General features: G+C 33.1%; 2 protein-coding genes across 2 annotated transcripts; one reads left to right on the top strand and one right to left on the bottom strand.

Moving 5' to 3' along the window:
* Positions 1-2,448: 2,448 nt before the first annotated feature.
* LOC25497027 (U3 small nucleolar RNA-associated protein 21 homolog) lies at positions 2,449-12,259 on the bottom strand. The gene is made up of 16 exons (XM_024785311.2): positions 11,920-12,259; positions 11,189-11,392; positions 10,563-10,806; positions 9,989-10,164; positions 9,293-9,375; positions 8,685-8,757; positions 8,137-8,202; positions 6,433-6,475; positions 5,719-5,858; positions 5,294-5,506; positions 5,084-5,168; positions 4,598-4,892; positions 3,960-4,218; positions 3,594-3,813; positions 3,040-3,257; positions 2,449-2,933 (listed from the first exon to the last, which is right to left on the bottom strand). Exons 1-16 carry the CDS (start codon positions 12,172-12,174, stop codon positions 2,778-2,780), a joined length of 2,730 nt encoding a protein of 909 aa, XP_024641079.1. The 5' UTR covers positions 12,175-12,259; the 3' UTR covers positions 2,449-2,777.
* A 1,939-nt stretch (positions 12,260-14,198) lies between these two features.
* Positions 14,199-16,702, top strand: LOC25497026 (pollen receptor-like kinase 1). The gene is made up of 3 exons (XM_013597797.1): positions 14,199-14,841; positions 15,249-15,887; positions 16,098-16,702. The coding sequence occupies exons 1-3, from the start codon at positions 14,199-14,201 to the stop codon at positions 16,700-16,702; spliced, it is 1,887 nt and encodes a 628-aa protein (XP_013453251.1).
* Positions 16,703-17,957: the final 1,255 nt, after the last annotated feature.

Here is a 17,957-nt window from a genome sequence, read left to right as displayed (position 1 = left end):
CTCACATAACTGATTTAACTTTCTTTTTTTAAGTGAGTTTCCACATCTCAATGGTTCATTAGACAATCATATGTTGGATATATAAACTACACGAAAATAACTAATTTGATTACAAAAAATCAAATTCGGATAAAAATCATATCCATTAAATTGGATTCATGCTTTGTGAATATTTAAGTAGCGTATTGCTTTGTCTCGACAAAAATTCCAGACTACACTGCCAATAAAGTAGACAAACGGAGGCAAAGAAGAAGTACACAAATACAAAATTTTCCTGGTAATGAGGATAATTAAACCAGACTATTTTTTCTTGTACATAAATTACACCATATGATTCCCCACAAAAAGGAAACCTTCCTCCAAAAGGGATATAGAAAGAATGAGTGATATATTTAATGTTATTGTCACCAGTAAGTGTTCTCATTTCATTTCATGGTTTACAAGACATGCCTAAGTGACTCTCATCTATTTCCCATATTTGTAGCTAAAGTTGCTGCTTGGTGTATTGGACCTATTTTAAACTTCTATTTTATTGATCATCACCGAGAAACACTTCTATTTTACAATCACCATGAAGAATTTTAAAGCATTCAACGACTTTCTTCTTGGGTGAAATTTACCGAACCATGAATGTCCTTGTGAATGCATTCTTTCTAGCAAGTGCCAAGGCCGCCTCAATTCAACTTAGATTGCCCTTATCAACATTCTACCTCCTAAGTCATCGGTCCTGATCAACATCTACTTCAGTTTCGCTTGAAGTGCTCGTATGTACATCCCTTCCATCGAAATGAGGTGGTGGCTTAGCACAACCAAGTAGCAATGGTACACATTCCGAATCCAGGCACATATGCTTCAGTCAACTCTTTTTTTCTCTTTTCTTGTCTCAGACCTCATGAGAGACTCTTTCTTCATCTCTACACATGAAAATAGTATATCAATATATAGCTTTTAAATATGCAATTTGTTACCCGGAAAAGAGATATAGACATACAAAGCCTAGACTAACTTCAATTTCACATTCAATTTTATGATAAAGGTCTTATTTCTATTTTATTTGTTAGGGTTTAGTGCTACTCCAACAAGAAGAAAAACAAAAACCCTTATTCACTAATTAATCAATATACACCCATACTAATTTCCACTTTAGCTTCATCCCATACTTGTTAAGAAATGTATTTCTAGAAATAACGCAAGATGGTAGTGAAATATGGAAACATATAACTGATAAACATAACCCAATAAATTGATGAAAGTTTAAGAAAAAATTTAATACCTAATTAATCAAGGAAATCACGGTTGAACACAAAAGTAAGTCATTATACTGAAACTTAGTTGGAACTTTGGCAATAAAGATTGTAGCAGGAGCTCCATCATGGATGATGATGATGATGAGAGGAGTTTAATGCGTATCCTAGTCTAGTCTAGAAGCTGGGAGAGATTGATCTGAAAATGTTAGATATGGAGGCGCTGCACACTCAATGCAAGAGAATTAGAGTTATATATAGAGTTCTTTTTTGGGTTACTCATTCTTTGGCCCAAACTTTATTCAGTTCAAAATCTAGAATTATGCTCTTCTACCGTAAAAAATTGATCGTTCCCAACCAAACTTCCGAAAAATACCTCTGTATGACATAAGTCACGTTGTATGAGTTAACTGAGACTAGTTATGAATCATGCGTGAGTTAACTCACGTAAGCTGCGTGACTTAAGTCACGCATGAGTATTTTCAGAAGTTTGGTTGGAAGCGAGCAATTTTTGATGGAAGAAGAGCATAATTCCAAAATCTGATTGATTGATCCAAAAAGTATTAAAATGTTGTAGTAAATTTATTTAAGAATTGCTCTATTCACCCGCGGATTGCTCAATTTCTAGAGTAAGCCGACTCTTAATAGGTTTTGTACAATTGGGAGTTACAATACAATAAATTCGAAAGACTTTTGAGCAATTCACATAATCGATAGGGCAATTCTCAATTTATTTTCTATAAATTGTTTTTTTTAATCCAATATTAGGTTCATTCGCTTAATTTTTTTTAATGACAAATGTTAGTATGTTAATTATTATATTAGTTTTTTCTCCTTGTTAGGATTTGAGCATGTATCTGAGACAAGTTGAGCTACCCAACCTCTTTAGTTTTCTTGTTATGTGTCATGTATATTTTATTATTTTTATTTAATATATTGTTGCATATAATATAATAAATATTACAAATGTTATTCAACTATTCAACCACATGGACATGGTTCGACCATAGGTGAACCATTGATCCTTGAACTGACATGTCCTCTAAAATTAAGAGTGAAAATTTCAGTGAGTGCAAAAATAAATTGATTAAATTTTTCTAGAGAAAAGAAACAGATACCTTTTTTCATCTATAACTAATACAAACAAAACACAACAATTTAGTCTTCAAGAATATCCTACAAAAATAAAAAATATGCGAGCGAGTAAAGGAAAAAGTAATCTATGAGCTGCAAAGTTTCTCTTGAAACATTGGTGGGATAAATTGCAAATGAAATGATACAAAATTTTCCCTCCTATGAGGATGAGTATATCATACTATTTTTATCCCGTTACAAAAATTCGTACATTGGATTCTCCATAAAAATTTAATAATAGAAAACAGGAAACCTCCTCCAAAAGCTTTAAATCCGATTTCTGCTCTAATTTCTCCATCAAATACTAGTATAAGTGGAGAACAAATATATTCCAGTCACATATTCAATGTTTGTTTTCATTTTCTGCCTAAACTTCCACTTAAGAGAGTTGAGAACTTGTCAAGCATGAATTTGGGAATTACTAAGAAAAGCAACCACACACCTCGTACTTTGAAACAACTTATCTACCCTCTGCCATACCATGCACTGAATATCTAGGAGTTTCCTTGCTTTTTCTTGTAAGTGTTTATGTTGCCGAATTGTCTCGCCATGTATCTAGCAAGATAAAGAAACAAAGTAAATATACAATCAGGAAAAAATAAATCACATTCCTTTGAACTTCTATAAACAACTGAACTGGCCAAGGAGAGATGTGACAAACCTTCAAAAATAGCCTGATGACGGCTTGTAGAAACTCAAAATTATTTCTGGAGGAGAGCTCAAAAATAAAATAATCCATGAGTTGTTCAATCGGTACCAACTCAGGTCTCTTCTCATCTTCTTGCTCATCATTGTCGTCATCAAGGATCTGAAGCATTCGGAATTCCATATCCAGAGTTGATGGAGATAATCCTTTGATATAATCAGTGAATGCTGCAACTGCAATATAGAATGTTAGATCCTAACAAAACATGTTTTTCAGAAAAATGAATAAATCATAAGTGTATTTGGATGAGCACTCACCAAAAATGGTTAAAAATGAATATACGTTTACATGTTTTTACTCTAAAAAGGAAGTCTGAAATAAACCCAAGTGCATATTTATTGAACCGGTGAAGGAAAAAAAATCACGTATAAACGGAGGCTCAAAGACAACCACTTTTATTTCAATCAAACATCATCTTGAAGGATGCAAATAGTTTCCAAGCATGCTATAATTAATCGACTGTAATTTAAATACAAAATGTAAATAAGAATGAAGTGTTGGATTCTTACAATTGTCTGACTCTTTTGTGGATTGAAGAAGATACAGAAAACGGGATGATGGCGTATCTAATTTTATCTTGTTCATTTGTTTTGCATTGTCTATTCCATCCTTCTCTACTGATACCTTTCCAGGCTCAAACAATATTTCCCCAGAGAGCAATGGAACTGAAGGCAGGAAGAATGGAGCCTTTTCAGGTTTTTTTGGAGGCTCAATAGGTTTATTGCGTACCTGGAATTCAGAATTCAACATTCACCAAAGAAGAAATACGAAATGTCATTCACAAGCATAACAGAAAACAAAAATAGAAAAAGAAGAAAATAAGGTTCAATCAGAAGTTCATAGAATGAGAAGGAATTATCTGAGTAGTAGAAGACCTTTATAATGTCTAAATTGATTAAGCTTTGCCACTGGCTCTTGGGAAGCAATGAAAGTGTAACTAAATCAGGTATTTGCTTATCTTGAGTTGGGAAAGCCGGAGCATCTTTAGGTTGAGAGTCATTCACCGGCTCACCAGAATGTGCAACTTGAGTATCTCCTGTGGAAGAGATAGATGGCAACTTGACACTCACAACCTCTTTTCCACTTGCATATGAATCGACATTTGGACTGCTAGAGAACATTGCCTGGCTTACCCTGGTAAAATTTCTCAATATCAGAAATTGTTTTGTATTAACATTCTGAAATTTATAGAACCATAGATTCAATCAATGTCATTTAAATTACAAAGGGAACGCTTCTCCAATTCAAGATTGTTTGCAACTTTCAGAAACATAACAAAATAAGTATTTGTTAACATGATAGTGAAAATATTATATAGAGAATGTTGCCTCAGTAACTTCATTCTAGAAAATGAATTTCACCTACAAGAGGGAATCAGTTTCCTCATCTTACAGGATCATTTGGCAAAGACCATAAAAGATTACATAACAGACACAACAAACACTGGAAAAATGGGGAATATTTTGCAGAAAATTATGTTTAATGAACAGAGAAAACAAATTTGGAAACTTACCACAGGTATACCCCATTTTGATCAACATGGGTAGTTGCTAATATATCCATGTTTGGGGACAGTGATAATGCCGTGATAGGCACATCAACTTGAATAGCATCTATCTGTCTCGCTAAGATCACGTCCCAAATTCTAAGACTTCCATCCATACTGGACGAAAGAAGCCATTTCCCATCCTCACTGAAGCACAAATCTGTTATACGATCTGTGTGACCTTCAAATTTACGAACAAGTCTGAGAGCCACAACATCAAACAATCTAATTGTTAAATCATCTGCTACTGTAGCCAGGAGACCTGAAATTCATTATAAACCTTCAATCAACTTCATGGCTCAAGAATATGAATTATACAGTAAAAACTAATTTCTAATACTCATAATCATAGCTCATACACATTAATATTATTATTTTATTTTAACACAAGGAATTAGTAATTTACAAACACATGGATATAGAAGCATGAAAAGTAATGAATATTCAGATTACCATTATAACGATGGTAAACAATCTTAACAACAGAACAACCAACATCCAATTTGGATTTAAGACTCCGTTCTTTGAAATCCCAAACCTGCAATGAAACTCATAAATGAGGATTCCTAGTATAATTAGCAATGCTAACCAGTGTTTTGATTGCTTGTTATTTGATGTAAACAGGTGACAGTTATAGAGTGCCTTCAAACAAAAAATATGAACCTTTATATCTCCTTGATATCCCACACTTATCATGAGAGTATTTGTTGCATCACAAGCTACTCCAACCACTTCACTATCATGAGCACAACTTCTTGATTCTGACATGTCAATGTAAGCACCCCTGTGAATTCCAGATTGAAGGTTGAACTTTTCGATCCAACCACCAGCTGTCCCTAAAATGGCAAAATTGCCACAAGCACTGATGGCACAAGTCTGTTTCAATATGAAAGCAGTACTCAGCTAGGATCCAACACTCTCTCAAAATGCATATAAAAAAGTAACACCCTAATAGAGACCTACTAAAATGGAAGTTGAAGCAACAAATTGAGAGACCTACTAAAATAAGCAGAGCATTTCACACATATCTTCTGTGGAAGCGGTAATTGTAAGAAATTAAAAAAACTTAACGAGGAGGAAGTCCTAACCTTTACAGGCGTTGGATTTTCAGGGCATGGAGTCAATATATGCTCTCCAAGAACAAAATTTTGAAGTCTCCACACATATGCTTGGGCAGTATCCGTATGGCAGGTAACCACATTACACCAATCACGTTCTCTAATTTCAGCTGAAGTTTGCACAAGAAAATAAGTGAAACTTCTGACAGTGTTTTTTGTTATAAACCAATTATTCTAAATGCTTCAAGTGCAACACAATAGTCAAATTACATGCATACAGATGTTTGTGCAAAGATGAATTTTTAACAAGTATTCTTGGCTTAACAGCTGATTTGGGACAATATTTGGTGATTGGACTCTATTTGACATAAATCACACAGTCGTTTAAAAGAGGTTTCCTTAACAATATGCGGAGTGGTTGAGCAACATTGATAAATTGATGTTTTCCCTTTTTCCTTGTTTATTTCATTTTTGTTATGGAGTATTCCTTATCCAAAATTGTACCAAAATACTAAATCTTAATCAAACTAGCTAGAAGGTAAAACAAATATATTTATCATTTAATCATTCATTTCTTTGTAAGTATACCCATCATCCACTTACCAGACATTCTTCTGATAAATCAATTCAAAGATGCAATCAGTATAACATTAAGTCATTGGATTAATAACCATACATAAGTTTGATCATCACAACTACAGTACAATTACACCAGAATGAATGAATGTCATAAAAAGAACTTACCACAATCAAACGCAATCACAGGCTTCAACTTTATTTCTTCCTCCTGTACAAACACAAATATACAGAGAAAACATAAGTGGATAATTTGGATTAAAGCATGTAAAAGCCAATGTACAAATTTTGAATTTGCAAAAAAAAAAAAACAATTATTTATAAATAAGCACAGCTATAACTAAGTGCACCATAATAATTTAATTGAATATGGTCGGGTTGAAGAGGGAATATCACTAGCTGCAGATATTTTCAATGAATGTGATTTTTCATCAACAAAGAAAAAAAAATATAATCAGAGTAAAATATATTTCTTAATCTCTCCCTAGTCCTTATCCATGTTGACATCAAACGCAAAAGAAGGCATTATCGCTCAGCCTAATAACAATTACAAACTCTATTTTTACCGACTTCCAAATTTTAACACAACATACAAGAACCATGAATAAACATGCTAGACAAATTCAAGATGTCCACAAATTAAATGAATTTGCATCTAAAGTAACATTTCAAAGTTAACATTTTTACTCTTCAAAAGTTTGTTGACAAAGTAGAATAGCAAAGAAGTACTGGTACCTGTTGTTCATTGAATACAATACATTGCCCATACCCCACAGATGTATTTCAATCATGTGCATTTGAATAAATCATTCAACTTCAAAATATTACAATTTTTTCGCTCTCCATAAACTTTGTGAAAAAGTGGACACAAATCTAAGGCTTGGAAGAGAGTTATATTATTTCAGGGAAAGAGAATAAAAAGAATATATGTTAAAACTCTATAAGTTACTTTTAGCTCACGCGCAGATACTTGAATTTTTTTTTATTACAGATATTTGAAATGTTAACTAGAGGGAAGTAGTATAAAGGCTCAACTTCACTTTTCGCCCTCTAAGTTTCAAAATGTTGCAATTTTGGCCCCCCTATGTTTAGGGAAATATGCTCTTTTGACCTCCTAACATAAGGGAAATATGCTTTTTGACCCCTTATCTTTACAAAAAGTTGCAATTATGGCCCCTTTTTTGGGACACGTGGCGTCTTCTCAGCAATTTTGGGATGAAGGGGGCCAAAATTGCCATTTTTTTTAATAGGGGGCTAAAATCGCAACATTTTGAAACATAGGGGGCGAAAAGTGCACTTTAGCCTAGTATAAATTGAAAATCCAAAACCCAACAGAAAATAAAGGAAAGAAAAACTTTAAAACACAATCCATCGGAGAACCTAGGCAACCAGTGCTCCCCTTAAATAACATAAACCGAACAAATTCTTTGGCAAACAGTTTTAGAATTCTTCAACCAGTTTCCAAAATGGTATCCTCAACCTTCTTCATCTAGTTTCCATAACAAGACTCTCAGATTACGCAACAAAAGGTTATTTCAGTGAAACAGGCGTTATTCTGTAATGTGTACAATCGTGCATGCAAATAGAAGGAACAAACATTTTGTCATTCCAATAAAATAATAACTACTAAAGCGAATGGCTGCAGTACAAGAATAAAAAATATAGCAACTCAGATTAACAGTAGACTCCAAACTTGGTCTACATGGATCATGTATTTCTTTTTTAATGAAACAGATATTACTCTGCAGGGTGTGCATGTGTAACCAAAATCTTCAAAATTTAAACAGGAAATGAAAAATAAAGGAGCAATGCATTCAAAGATCTGTTAGGCAACAAAAAAAAAAAATCAGAATGAGAGAGCACCGATATTACCTTAACTCTCAGCTTTTTAGCGCGTTTAGAAACATGGCGTTGAGAAAGTTCCCTACTTTGTTGATCCTATTAACATTTCAATTTCAATAAGTGCGTCAGCAATAAATATGAGGAAAGATAGAGTAGAAAATGGTTTTGAACAGCAAACATACACAATATATGAAGCCATGAAATATAGCCAATATAAAATAGGGGGGAAAAAAGCATCCCAGCAGGCATGGAGCGAGCAAAGACCATAGACCAAAAAAGTATATAATTAATATTAAATCCGTCTCATTGTAAGTGTTGTTTAAGTTAATGCACGTATTTTAAGAAAATGATTAGTTATGTTGCCTTTATAATAAAATGATGTGTTAAAGACTAAAATATCCTAATAAAAAAGTAAAAGTAAAACATTACATAAATTGGAATGGCTGAAAGAAGCAACATTAGAGTAGTTAGGTGGATAGACCGTCAAAATAAATGAGGTTACTCTTAGATTACTCTCCAAATAAACCAAAGTTAGTTTTAGATTAGAGAAAACGTCAAGTAAATGAACTACAACCAACCTGTACAACAGAGAAAAGGCGAAAAGCTCGATCCTGGCCAGCAGAAAGAATGTGTCTTCCATTAGCATAAAACCTGTCACATAAGTTGCAGGTGTGACTTAAATGATGGCACATGGCAAAATGGTAGTGTGAAATTTACAACCATCTTATAAAACGGCGACGATGCCAAAAAAATAAGCTAAACAGCTCAGTTTAACCCAAATGGTTGCATATTTCTGTATGAATGAAGATCTTTAATTTGAAGAAAAAACGGTTAAAAAAGGAGGGAGGCACAATGGTAGTTAATCCTTCACAAAAAGGTCGAGAAAAGTAGCCAGTAAAATGGAACAGAGCAAAACCTCATATAAAATAGCATTACATCCACTCGAAAAATCAAGACGGGATTCAACAAAAAAATTCATATGCTGAAAATCAGAGGCCATGAAAGTGATATTGTTTCAAAGCATATTAGTGAGAGAAAACTTGCATCGAAGGAAAGGTTGACAGATGGAACATAAAATAGAACAGACATTGGAGTAGGAGTTATTTCCGCAATAGTTAGCATTACACTAAAAAGTTTATCAAAAATATTTCTCCTAATAAACTAAGACCTGGAAAATAATTCTTACTTTATGCAGAGGGGAGGAGCACTATGCCCACTTCGAAAGCGCAAAAGACGAGGGTCACCATCACTTGTGTCAAAAATCCACATCTGAGAAAAAACAAATAGCCGTTTTTTAATATTCAGGCAGCCACAGAACAGTTATTAAAAACATTAGAAACACAAATTCACACCAAACAAAATCAGACACCACAAATGAAAATTTAAAAATCTTATAGATTAAAATGGTTTACCTTAATTGTATAAAACAAAAAGTATCTCAGGTGGAACATTTCACTCCATTAAAAGGAAAAAAGATCAAAATGGAAAAAATATAAGCATGAGTATCAATAGTAACAACCAACTCTTTATGCCAGAGAGAATAGTCACAGCTATTCAGTAAAGAGTAAAGGCTACTAACTGACTTAGCACAAGTGACTGTTGTCACTACAGATTTTTACTGTTCTACGAAAATGACATTGCCCTTAAAGACAAAAACGTTCCACCGCTAGTAATCAGTATGATATTGCAGACATCCAAACTTACTAGTTATCTTCAATTACAAACAACTATCTTTCTTCTTTTTGCATATTAGAAAGAAAAGAAGAAGAAGAAAAAAATCAGTAATACACCCAGAAAATATTATCGTCGGTTTTAATTTCCCTCAAGAAATTGAAGTTCATGCAGGCACGTGTGCATTTATTTTATCAAAAGAAAAACTCACTTTAATAGAGTTGTCTGCTGATGAGCTCATTAGCACTGGCTCATTAGCAAAAAAATGCAGTGAAGTTATCACACCATCATGAGCCTCTCTTACAACTGAGTGGAGCCTTTTCTTTTCCAGATTCCATATGCTAATAACACCAGATGAACCTCCAGAAGCCAGAAGGGGCTGTCCATCTAAATCAGATAATAAAATAAATAAACCAATAAATACCACAGAAAAGCTCAAAGAGAAACAGTTAAATTTAATTTTGTGATGTGTAATCTATTCTTATTTTTCATGATAGAACATTATGGCGTATTTTGATCCATGTAACCAAACCCCGCTTATTGATAGAAGTCAACATATCAGTTTGACATTCACATGAAAATTATCAACCTAGTGGTTAATGGCAAATGAAATAAATTCAAGAGTGTTGACTGGTATAATTGTCAATTCCTCCAATAGAAAACATAAACACAGTTCATTTGAATCGGAGACTTCAAAACAAATACATACACAATTATTAATTAAATTGGCCACTCATTCAAAAGTGCGGAAAGTTGGCAAGCAGTAAAAGATAAAGCAGTCCTACCAGTGCTGAAAGATAAAGCAGTGACAGAACCACGGGTGGAATGTGTAAAAGTAACCAATTCTTCATCGTAACGGATGTTGTGAACGTGAATCTTTCCGTCCGTACAGCCAACAGCAACAACATCTAGAGCAGGGGATGAGACAATACAGGAGATAGGTGAATCCCATCCCTTAAACTCAAATATTTTTTTCTTTGTGCTAATATTCCAAAGTTGCATAGTGCCTTGTTCACTCCCAATAAGAACCTGTTAATATACTTGTCAATTATAAACCGCTGTCTTTGTTTTAAGTTTAAACAATACAACGAGCTTGTTTGGATTGACTTATTTGAGCCTATCCATCGGTATAAGTTTTCTGAGGCTGTTTGGGAGAATTTAGGAAAACAGCTAATGACATTTTTCGTAAGTTTTTTCAACTTATTTTCAAAAATACTCTAAGATAGCTTATGAAAACAACTTATAACATATACAAAAACAATTAAACAATTTTTTATTTTTTTTCCTATAGAAATAGCTTACTTAAGCTTATACATAAGCATGTTTCTGCTATAAGTTGCAAATAAGTTGTTTATTCAAACAGGGCCAATATCTATTTATGAATGTTCGACATGGAGAAAAATGTGTTCACCTTATTAAGGTAAGTATCTGGATGCATAATACAGGTGGGGGTAAAATTCTGATCTAACACAATGTGGCCAACAGGAACAAGATTGTCCTTGATATCCTTGAATGCCCACAAGAAGATGTTTCCCTGAGCATCAAGACTGAGAATATGTTCACCAAACAACAATAAGGATTTCACCTTAGCAGTATGACTGCTCCAAGTTGCAACCTGAAAGAAAATGTAGCAAACATTAAAATTCTCTAAATAAATTGTGTATGTTTGTTTCCAATTTGCAGCATTGATTTTGACATGTTTGGTTACTTTTGAGTAGAATTGATTTTGCTTCCAGGATTGATTCTACTTAATACTGGGATTTTTAGCTTTTGATTCTAGAAATAACTTTTACACTAAGAATCTTTTGTTCAACTAATTTTTCCATTATGTATCCAAACATGAATTACTTTACCTTCAACTCACTTTTAGTCAAAATCAATTTTGCTGAATCAACTGACTCAAAATAAATTTTTGTTATTGCATAAACAAACATACTAGAGGGGCCAAAATTGATTCTAAAGATGAAGAAGTGATTCTGAAATGTTGGTTGCTTTCAACTAGAATTGATTTTGCCTACAAAATTGATTCTAATTGAAGCTAGAAATTGTAGCTTAGCTTCTGACTTCTAGAACAATTTTGACACTAACTGTATAACCAAACATACACTGAAACTATAGCATTAATTCAAATTCTAACTTTACCTGATGAGCACGTTTAAAAACAGCGATATGATTTCCATAAGAAGCGAAAGTGAAATCACGATAGGAAGCAAGAGAAGTAATCTTCTTGGGAAGTTGAGGAGAAACAAGAACTAAAGTGAGTTTAGCATAGTTGAAAATCTGAAAAGCTTTACCAACGGAAACAGTGACGAAAGTTTCAGTGTTGAGTCGTTGAACGGAGAAAGGGACACCGGTGGAGATGCATCCGATGGCTCTGTATGGTTCGAAAATACCCATTTTGCCCTTAGAATGTCGCCGCCGGTGTTCGAGAAGATGAAGAAAATGGTGATGAATGGGTTTTGGTTCAGCGAATAAGGGTTTATGTTTTTTGTGCCAGTGTAAAAAAAAAAATATATGAATGAATGTTTTTGTTGTTACGAAATTACCCTTTGAACTTTAGAAGAATGACAAGCTATGTCCTTCAAAAAGTTATGTGTATTTTTTCTTGAGAATTGATGTTGACACATTGACATTAGATGAGAAACACTACTAATTTATCTAAAATATTAGTAATTTACTCAAATGCCCCTCGATAGTTAACTGCGGAATTATGGAACCGGCCGGAGTTAACTGCTGAGGAAAACTTCGGCAGTCTGCCGAGGAAACCTCAAACCTGTTTTTTTTTTTTTTGACAAAAAACATAAATTGTCATTAATAATATTTATTGATTTTGAATGTTTTAATATTTTGATACGTTTCAAACAATTGCAATATTATACTTATGCGTATATATCTTATTAAGAATAGCATTTAAATTAATGTAAAAATTAAGCATTTGAATATTGTTTTGCACATTACTTAAATAAAAATAATAATAATAAATCGTTAAAATAATTGTGCACAACGATTTTTTTAAGGTATAAGATGTTGTTATATTTTCTACATTAAAATAATTGTGCACAAAGATTTTTTTTTATTTAAGTAATTTGCAAAATAATATTCAAATGTTTAATTTTTACACTTACTAAAATGTTTTTTGAGGACTTAAATACTCTTTTTATTTATAATTTTTTTGTTGTTGCTTTTTTTTTTATTGAATCACCATTTTAGATTCATTAATTACCGATGACAAACATTTTTGTTTGTTGTTGTTGCGTTTTTCATGTTAATTAAAGTAATAATATCTGAAATATTAGTATAAAATAATAATAGGTTAGTCAAATATAATTATTCTATCATTTGTAACGTTTTTTTTGTTGCATTTTTTTTTGTTGAATCATCATTTTAGGTCCATTAACTACCGATTGCAGATATTATTCCTCTCTCATATTTCTTCATTTATGGCAACAAAATCATATGAATGAAATCATAAAAATAATTATGTTTAATTCCTTAAAAGGATTAAAGAATTAAATTTAATTAAGGAAAATTTAGGTGTATTTTCTTATTTAATTTTAGGTTTGAAATTCTTCGGCAGTTAACTGCCGAAGTTTTCCTCGGCAGTTAACTACCGAAGGGCATTTGAGTAATTTACTCGTGTTTCTCAACCAAACCAAATGTGTAAACAACAATACTCTTTTTTCTTTTGAGTTTATTGAAGAAATGTCGAAACATGACCTTCAGGACTGTTTCATCAGTAATCAATCACAGTCTTTATAGAGCTCTTGACTTACTAATCACTTTTCATTAAATAATACAATTTCTTCTTTGTTCTTCATTTTTTGAGTTCTATATCACCCTCTCATAAAAATAAATTGTATAGGATGGTTTAAATCTAATAAGCTTCTTACATTAGTATTATTATGTTATCTACAACGTTAACTGTGTGCTTTACATGAAGAAAATCAAGTAATTAGATTAGACTAACCATATTAGTTAATTAGTAATGCTTGGTATTCAAAGGCTGGCCGTGCATTTCTGGTATGCGAAGGAATTTTCTTTGATAAACACAAAAATTAAATAAAATTAAGGACTTGGTCAATTGATTAATTAATCTCACTCACTCTATGGATCTCTATTTCTATCTGAATTAATTAAACAAAACAAAACAAAACAACCTTAACCAACCAACCTGAAACAAAACAACCTTACTCTATTATTAGCTTTGTTTCTTTCTGCTCCTTGCGTTTGTTTCTCTTTCTCCTCCATCTCAAAAATATGCAATTCCATCTCTCTCCACCTTCCATAGCTGTTCTTGATCAACCTCAGTAACATCTCATCTTCCTTCTAGCGCTGCACGCCGCACCTTAAGTGCTAGTGCGTGTGCGTGTGCGTGTCCATGTGCATGTGCATGCATGTGTCCTTCACTATATTTTATTATTATGGCACCATCATTCTTCATCACTTTCTTCTTTTCTATTAATCTCATCAACATTGCTTATTGTATTTCTGACATAGATTCTCTCCTTAAATTTAAAAACTCTCTTCAAAACACCGACGTTGCATTATCTTCATGGAATACATCCATGCCTCCATGTAATGCTGATAATGCAAATTGGGCGGGCGTTCTTTGTTACAAAGGACATGTTTGGGGATTTAAACTCGAAAACATGAACCTTAAAGGCAACATTGACATCGATTCCATCAAGGATTTACCGTATATCAGAACCATTAGCTTAATGAACAACCAATTCGATACCACATGGCCAGGCCTAAACAAACTCACCGGTCTTAAGAACATTTACCTTTCTAATAATAAATTCTCTGGCGAGATTCCAGCAGAGGCGTTTCAAGCGATGCAGTGGCTGAAGAAAATTTATCTCGACAATAATCAGTTCACTGGTCCTATTCCAACTTCCCTTGCTTCATTGCCGAGGTTGATATCTTTGCGGTTGGATGGAAACAAATTCACCGGTCCTGTTCCTGAATTTAGAGAAACGCTTAAATCATTCAGCGTAGCGAATAATCAATTAGAGGGTGAAATACCTGCCAACCTTAGCAAGATTCCAGCTTCATCTTTTTCTGGTAAGATATATATGTATATAGACTCATGAATTCAAAGAATAAATGTGGATTTCATTCATCAAAGAAAGAGATAAGCTAGTTTAGCAATGTATATAATACCTTTTATGGATAAACAGTTTAAACACTTATAGCATATATAAACGTTTATCATATAAGTAATTATGTATAAACCATTTCTATAACAAAATATAAAATAATGTCAAATTGTTTTTTTACAAGTTATATGCTGTTTTTGTATGATATCGTGGAGAGCTTATGAAAATAAGTTGAAAACAGTCTACACACATGTCTTAAGTTTTTTCTATAAGTTTTTATCAAAAAAATCTTACGAATATTTTTGTCTGTAGATAAAACTCAAATTAGTTGATCCAAACATGCATATTGATACGAAATGATGGTCAGCGCAGGTAATGAAAAGCTGTGTGGAGCCCCTTTAGGAGCATGTTCGTCGAATAAGAAATCATCAATAAATTTGAGCCGTATCGTGGTCGTGGTTCTTGTAAGTCTTGCACTGCTTGTGATTGCAGCAGTAATATTATATGTCCTTGTTAAAAGAAGAAAAACTAAACAACAAGAAGAATTAGGAGAAGGAGCTGGAGTAGCTGCAAACACCAGCAACAGGGATAATAATAATCAAAAGAAAGGATCATCATCAAATAATAATACAGACGAGGGTTCGGTAAGATCACGCACAAGCAGTAATACCAGTAGCAGAAAAGGAGATAGCAAGTTGTCCTTTGTGAGGGAAGAAGTATCAGCACAATTTGATTTGCAAGATCTTTTGAGAGCCGCTGCTGAGATATTAGGAAGTGGTTGTCACAGTTCATCCTATAAGGCTGCTTTGTTGACTGGCCCTACTGTTGTCGTCAAAAGATACAAACAAATGAACAATGTTAATAGGCCAGAGTTTCAAGAGCACATGAGAAGACTAGGAAGGTTGAATCATCCGAATCTCCTTCCTCTCGTAGCTTACTACTACAAAAGAGACGAGAAACTTTTCATCACCGACTTTGTTCCCAATGGAAGCTTGGCCGTTCGCCTTCACGGTATTTTCATTTTCACTTCAACTAATAAACATCAGAGAATATAAGTTTAATATTTTTCGCACCTTTTCCTTTTACAATTTCCGAAAAAAGATCTAAATGTTAAAAAATGTATTGTATATTTTCCTCACATTTTTCCTTTTACAACTAATAAGACTTATATAGGCAATGAGAGCAACTAACTAGTGTAACTAACTTTTACATCTAATACAGGATACCATTCTATAGGACAGGAAAGCCTTGACTGGCCAAGCAGGTTGAAGATAGTGAAAGGTGTAGCGAAAGGGATTGAATATCTATACAAGGAGTTGCCGAACTTGATTGCGCCTCATGGTCATCTTAAATCCTCAAATGTTCTATTGAACGAGTCATTAGAGCCTATACTAACCGACTACGGATTAGTACCAGTGATAAACCAGGATGTTGCTCATGAAATAATGGTTATATACGCGTCACCTGAGTATTTACAGCACGGGAGGATAACAAAGAAGACTGATGTGTGGAGTCTCGGTATACTCATTTTGGAAATTCTAACCGGAAAACTTCCTGCTAATTTCCTACAACAAAGTGGTAAAGGGAGCGAGTTGAGTTTAGCGAATTGGGTGGATTCTGTTGTACCGGAAGAGTGGAGTAGCGAGGTTTTTGATAAAGATATGGAGTTAACAAGTAATAATGAGGGGGAGATGGTTAAGCTTTTGAAGATTGCATTGGAATGTTGTGATATGGATATTGATAAAAGATTGGATTTGAAAGAAGCTGGTGAAAGAATTCAAGAGATACAAGAGAATAATCATGAAGATGATTTGAATTCTTCTTAGTTATACATAGATGAAGTGAGTCTTCAAAAATTAAGAAAGAATTGTATTCATGGGAAGGAAGAAATGAAATGAAATGAAATGAAATATGATCATGAATGAGGGGTTGGCAACAAAAATGAGTTGGCATGAATGCTTGCAATGCAAGGCAATGGAATGAATGAATGAATGATGGAAAGCAATGGTGTTCATATCTATGCAAATATCTCTATTACGTTGCTGGGTTAGTTTCAATGTTTTAATTCCCAGTGTAATTAAAGAGGTGAGGTTAGTATATTGGAGAGTTGAGGAGAACAAGAGCTTAATGTAAATAATGAATTTGAGATATTGAAGTGCACTTGATTGAGGTTGAATCGATACCTTTTTTTTTTGTTTTAAGAACATCGCCAATTAATGGTGCTCTTATTAACGTATATATATATAGCGTTTTCAATGGTTTTTCGCTACCCAATAATATCATAAAGTGACCGATTTAGAGATTGAAAGTATCAACTATGTCACTAACATTAAAGACTAAATTAGAGACCAATCTAAATTGATTTAATTTTATATATAGAGACAAAATAATTTAATTTAGTCACAAAATTAGTTGCTAAATAGCTACTGTTTATTCATTTTATACTTGAGCCACAATAAGGGTACCAAATTTATACTCTCCCACATTATAATAATTGGTTACTACCATCCATTGTGTGTTGAGGGAAACAAATTCATGTGATTGAGTCCATACTATTTTAGAGGGCTAAGAGAATGGTTAAAATACAATTTTAGAAACTAAATTTTTTAAATTCTATGTATAAGTTAATATTTTTATGTAACCTATAATTGATTTATTTATTTGTCAAAATTTTGTAGTCATATTTTTACATGTTTGACATGGACATATGTAAATTATTTTTGGTAAATAAAAAATCAAGTTATTACAATGTTCTTGTGCCGTTTTAAAACATTTTTTTTAGGTAAAACATGCATAGATCTATACATGAAATGTGTTGTATAATTTTGAGGTTTAACGTGATAAATATGAACTCAAGTTATACTTAATTTCATCCAAAAACGAATCTTAAAGCACCCGAGTTCGCCCTAACCATCCCTTGCGTAGCATTATGTGTTGGGTGCAGCAATATAAGCAAGCGGATAATAGTGTTGTGGGGTGGGCATATATACTAAGCATCGGATGAAAGTTCATGTTATGTGGAAGAAATCATAAGACGGTTGGATTCGGTTGAATGCAAATGAGGCTAGTAAAAGAGATATT

The sequence above is a fragment of the Medicago truncatula genome, chromosome 6 (assembly GCF_003473485.1).
Source record: "Medicago truncatula cultivar Jemalong A17 chromosome 6, MtrunA17r5.0-ANR, whole genome shotgun sequence".
Classification (NCBI taxonomy): domain Eukaryota; kingdom Viridiplantae; phylum Streptophyta; class Magnoliopsida; order Fabales; family Fabaceae; genus Medicago; species Medicago truncatula.
Note: the sequence above shows the minus strand (reverse complement) of the source record. Positions and strands in the feature narration are given on the sequence as shown.

Bases quoted from the DNA above. Each gene is read 5' to 3' on its own strand.
- LOC25497026 (XM_013597797.1), top strand. From the start codon at position 14,199: ATGGCACCATCATTCTTCATCACTTTCTTCTTTTCTATTAATCTCATC. The intron at 14,842-15,248 runs GTAAGATATATA...TGGTCAGCGCAG, and splicing joins TCCAGCTTCATCTTTTTCTG to GTAATGAAAAGCTGTGTGGA. The intron at 15,888-16,097 runs GTATTTTCATTT...CATCTAATACAG, and splicing joins CTTGGCCGTTCGCCTTCACG to GATACCATTCTATAGGACAG.
- LOC25497027 (XM_024785311.2), bottom strand. From the start codon at position 12,174: ATGGGTATTTTCGAACCATACAGAGCCATCGGATGCATCTCCACCGGT. The intron at 9,376-9,988 runs GTGAGTTTTTCT...GTTTTTTCTCAG, and splicing joins CAGCAGACAACTCTATTAAA to ATGTGGATTTTTGACACAAG. The intron at 5,507-5,718 runs GTTAGGACTTCC...ATATTGAAACAG, and splicing joins AAAATCCAACGCCTGTAAAG to ACTTGTGCCATCAGTGCTTG.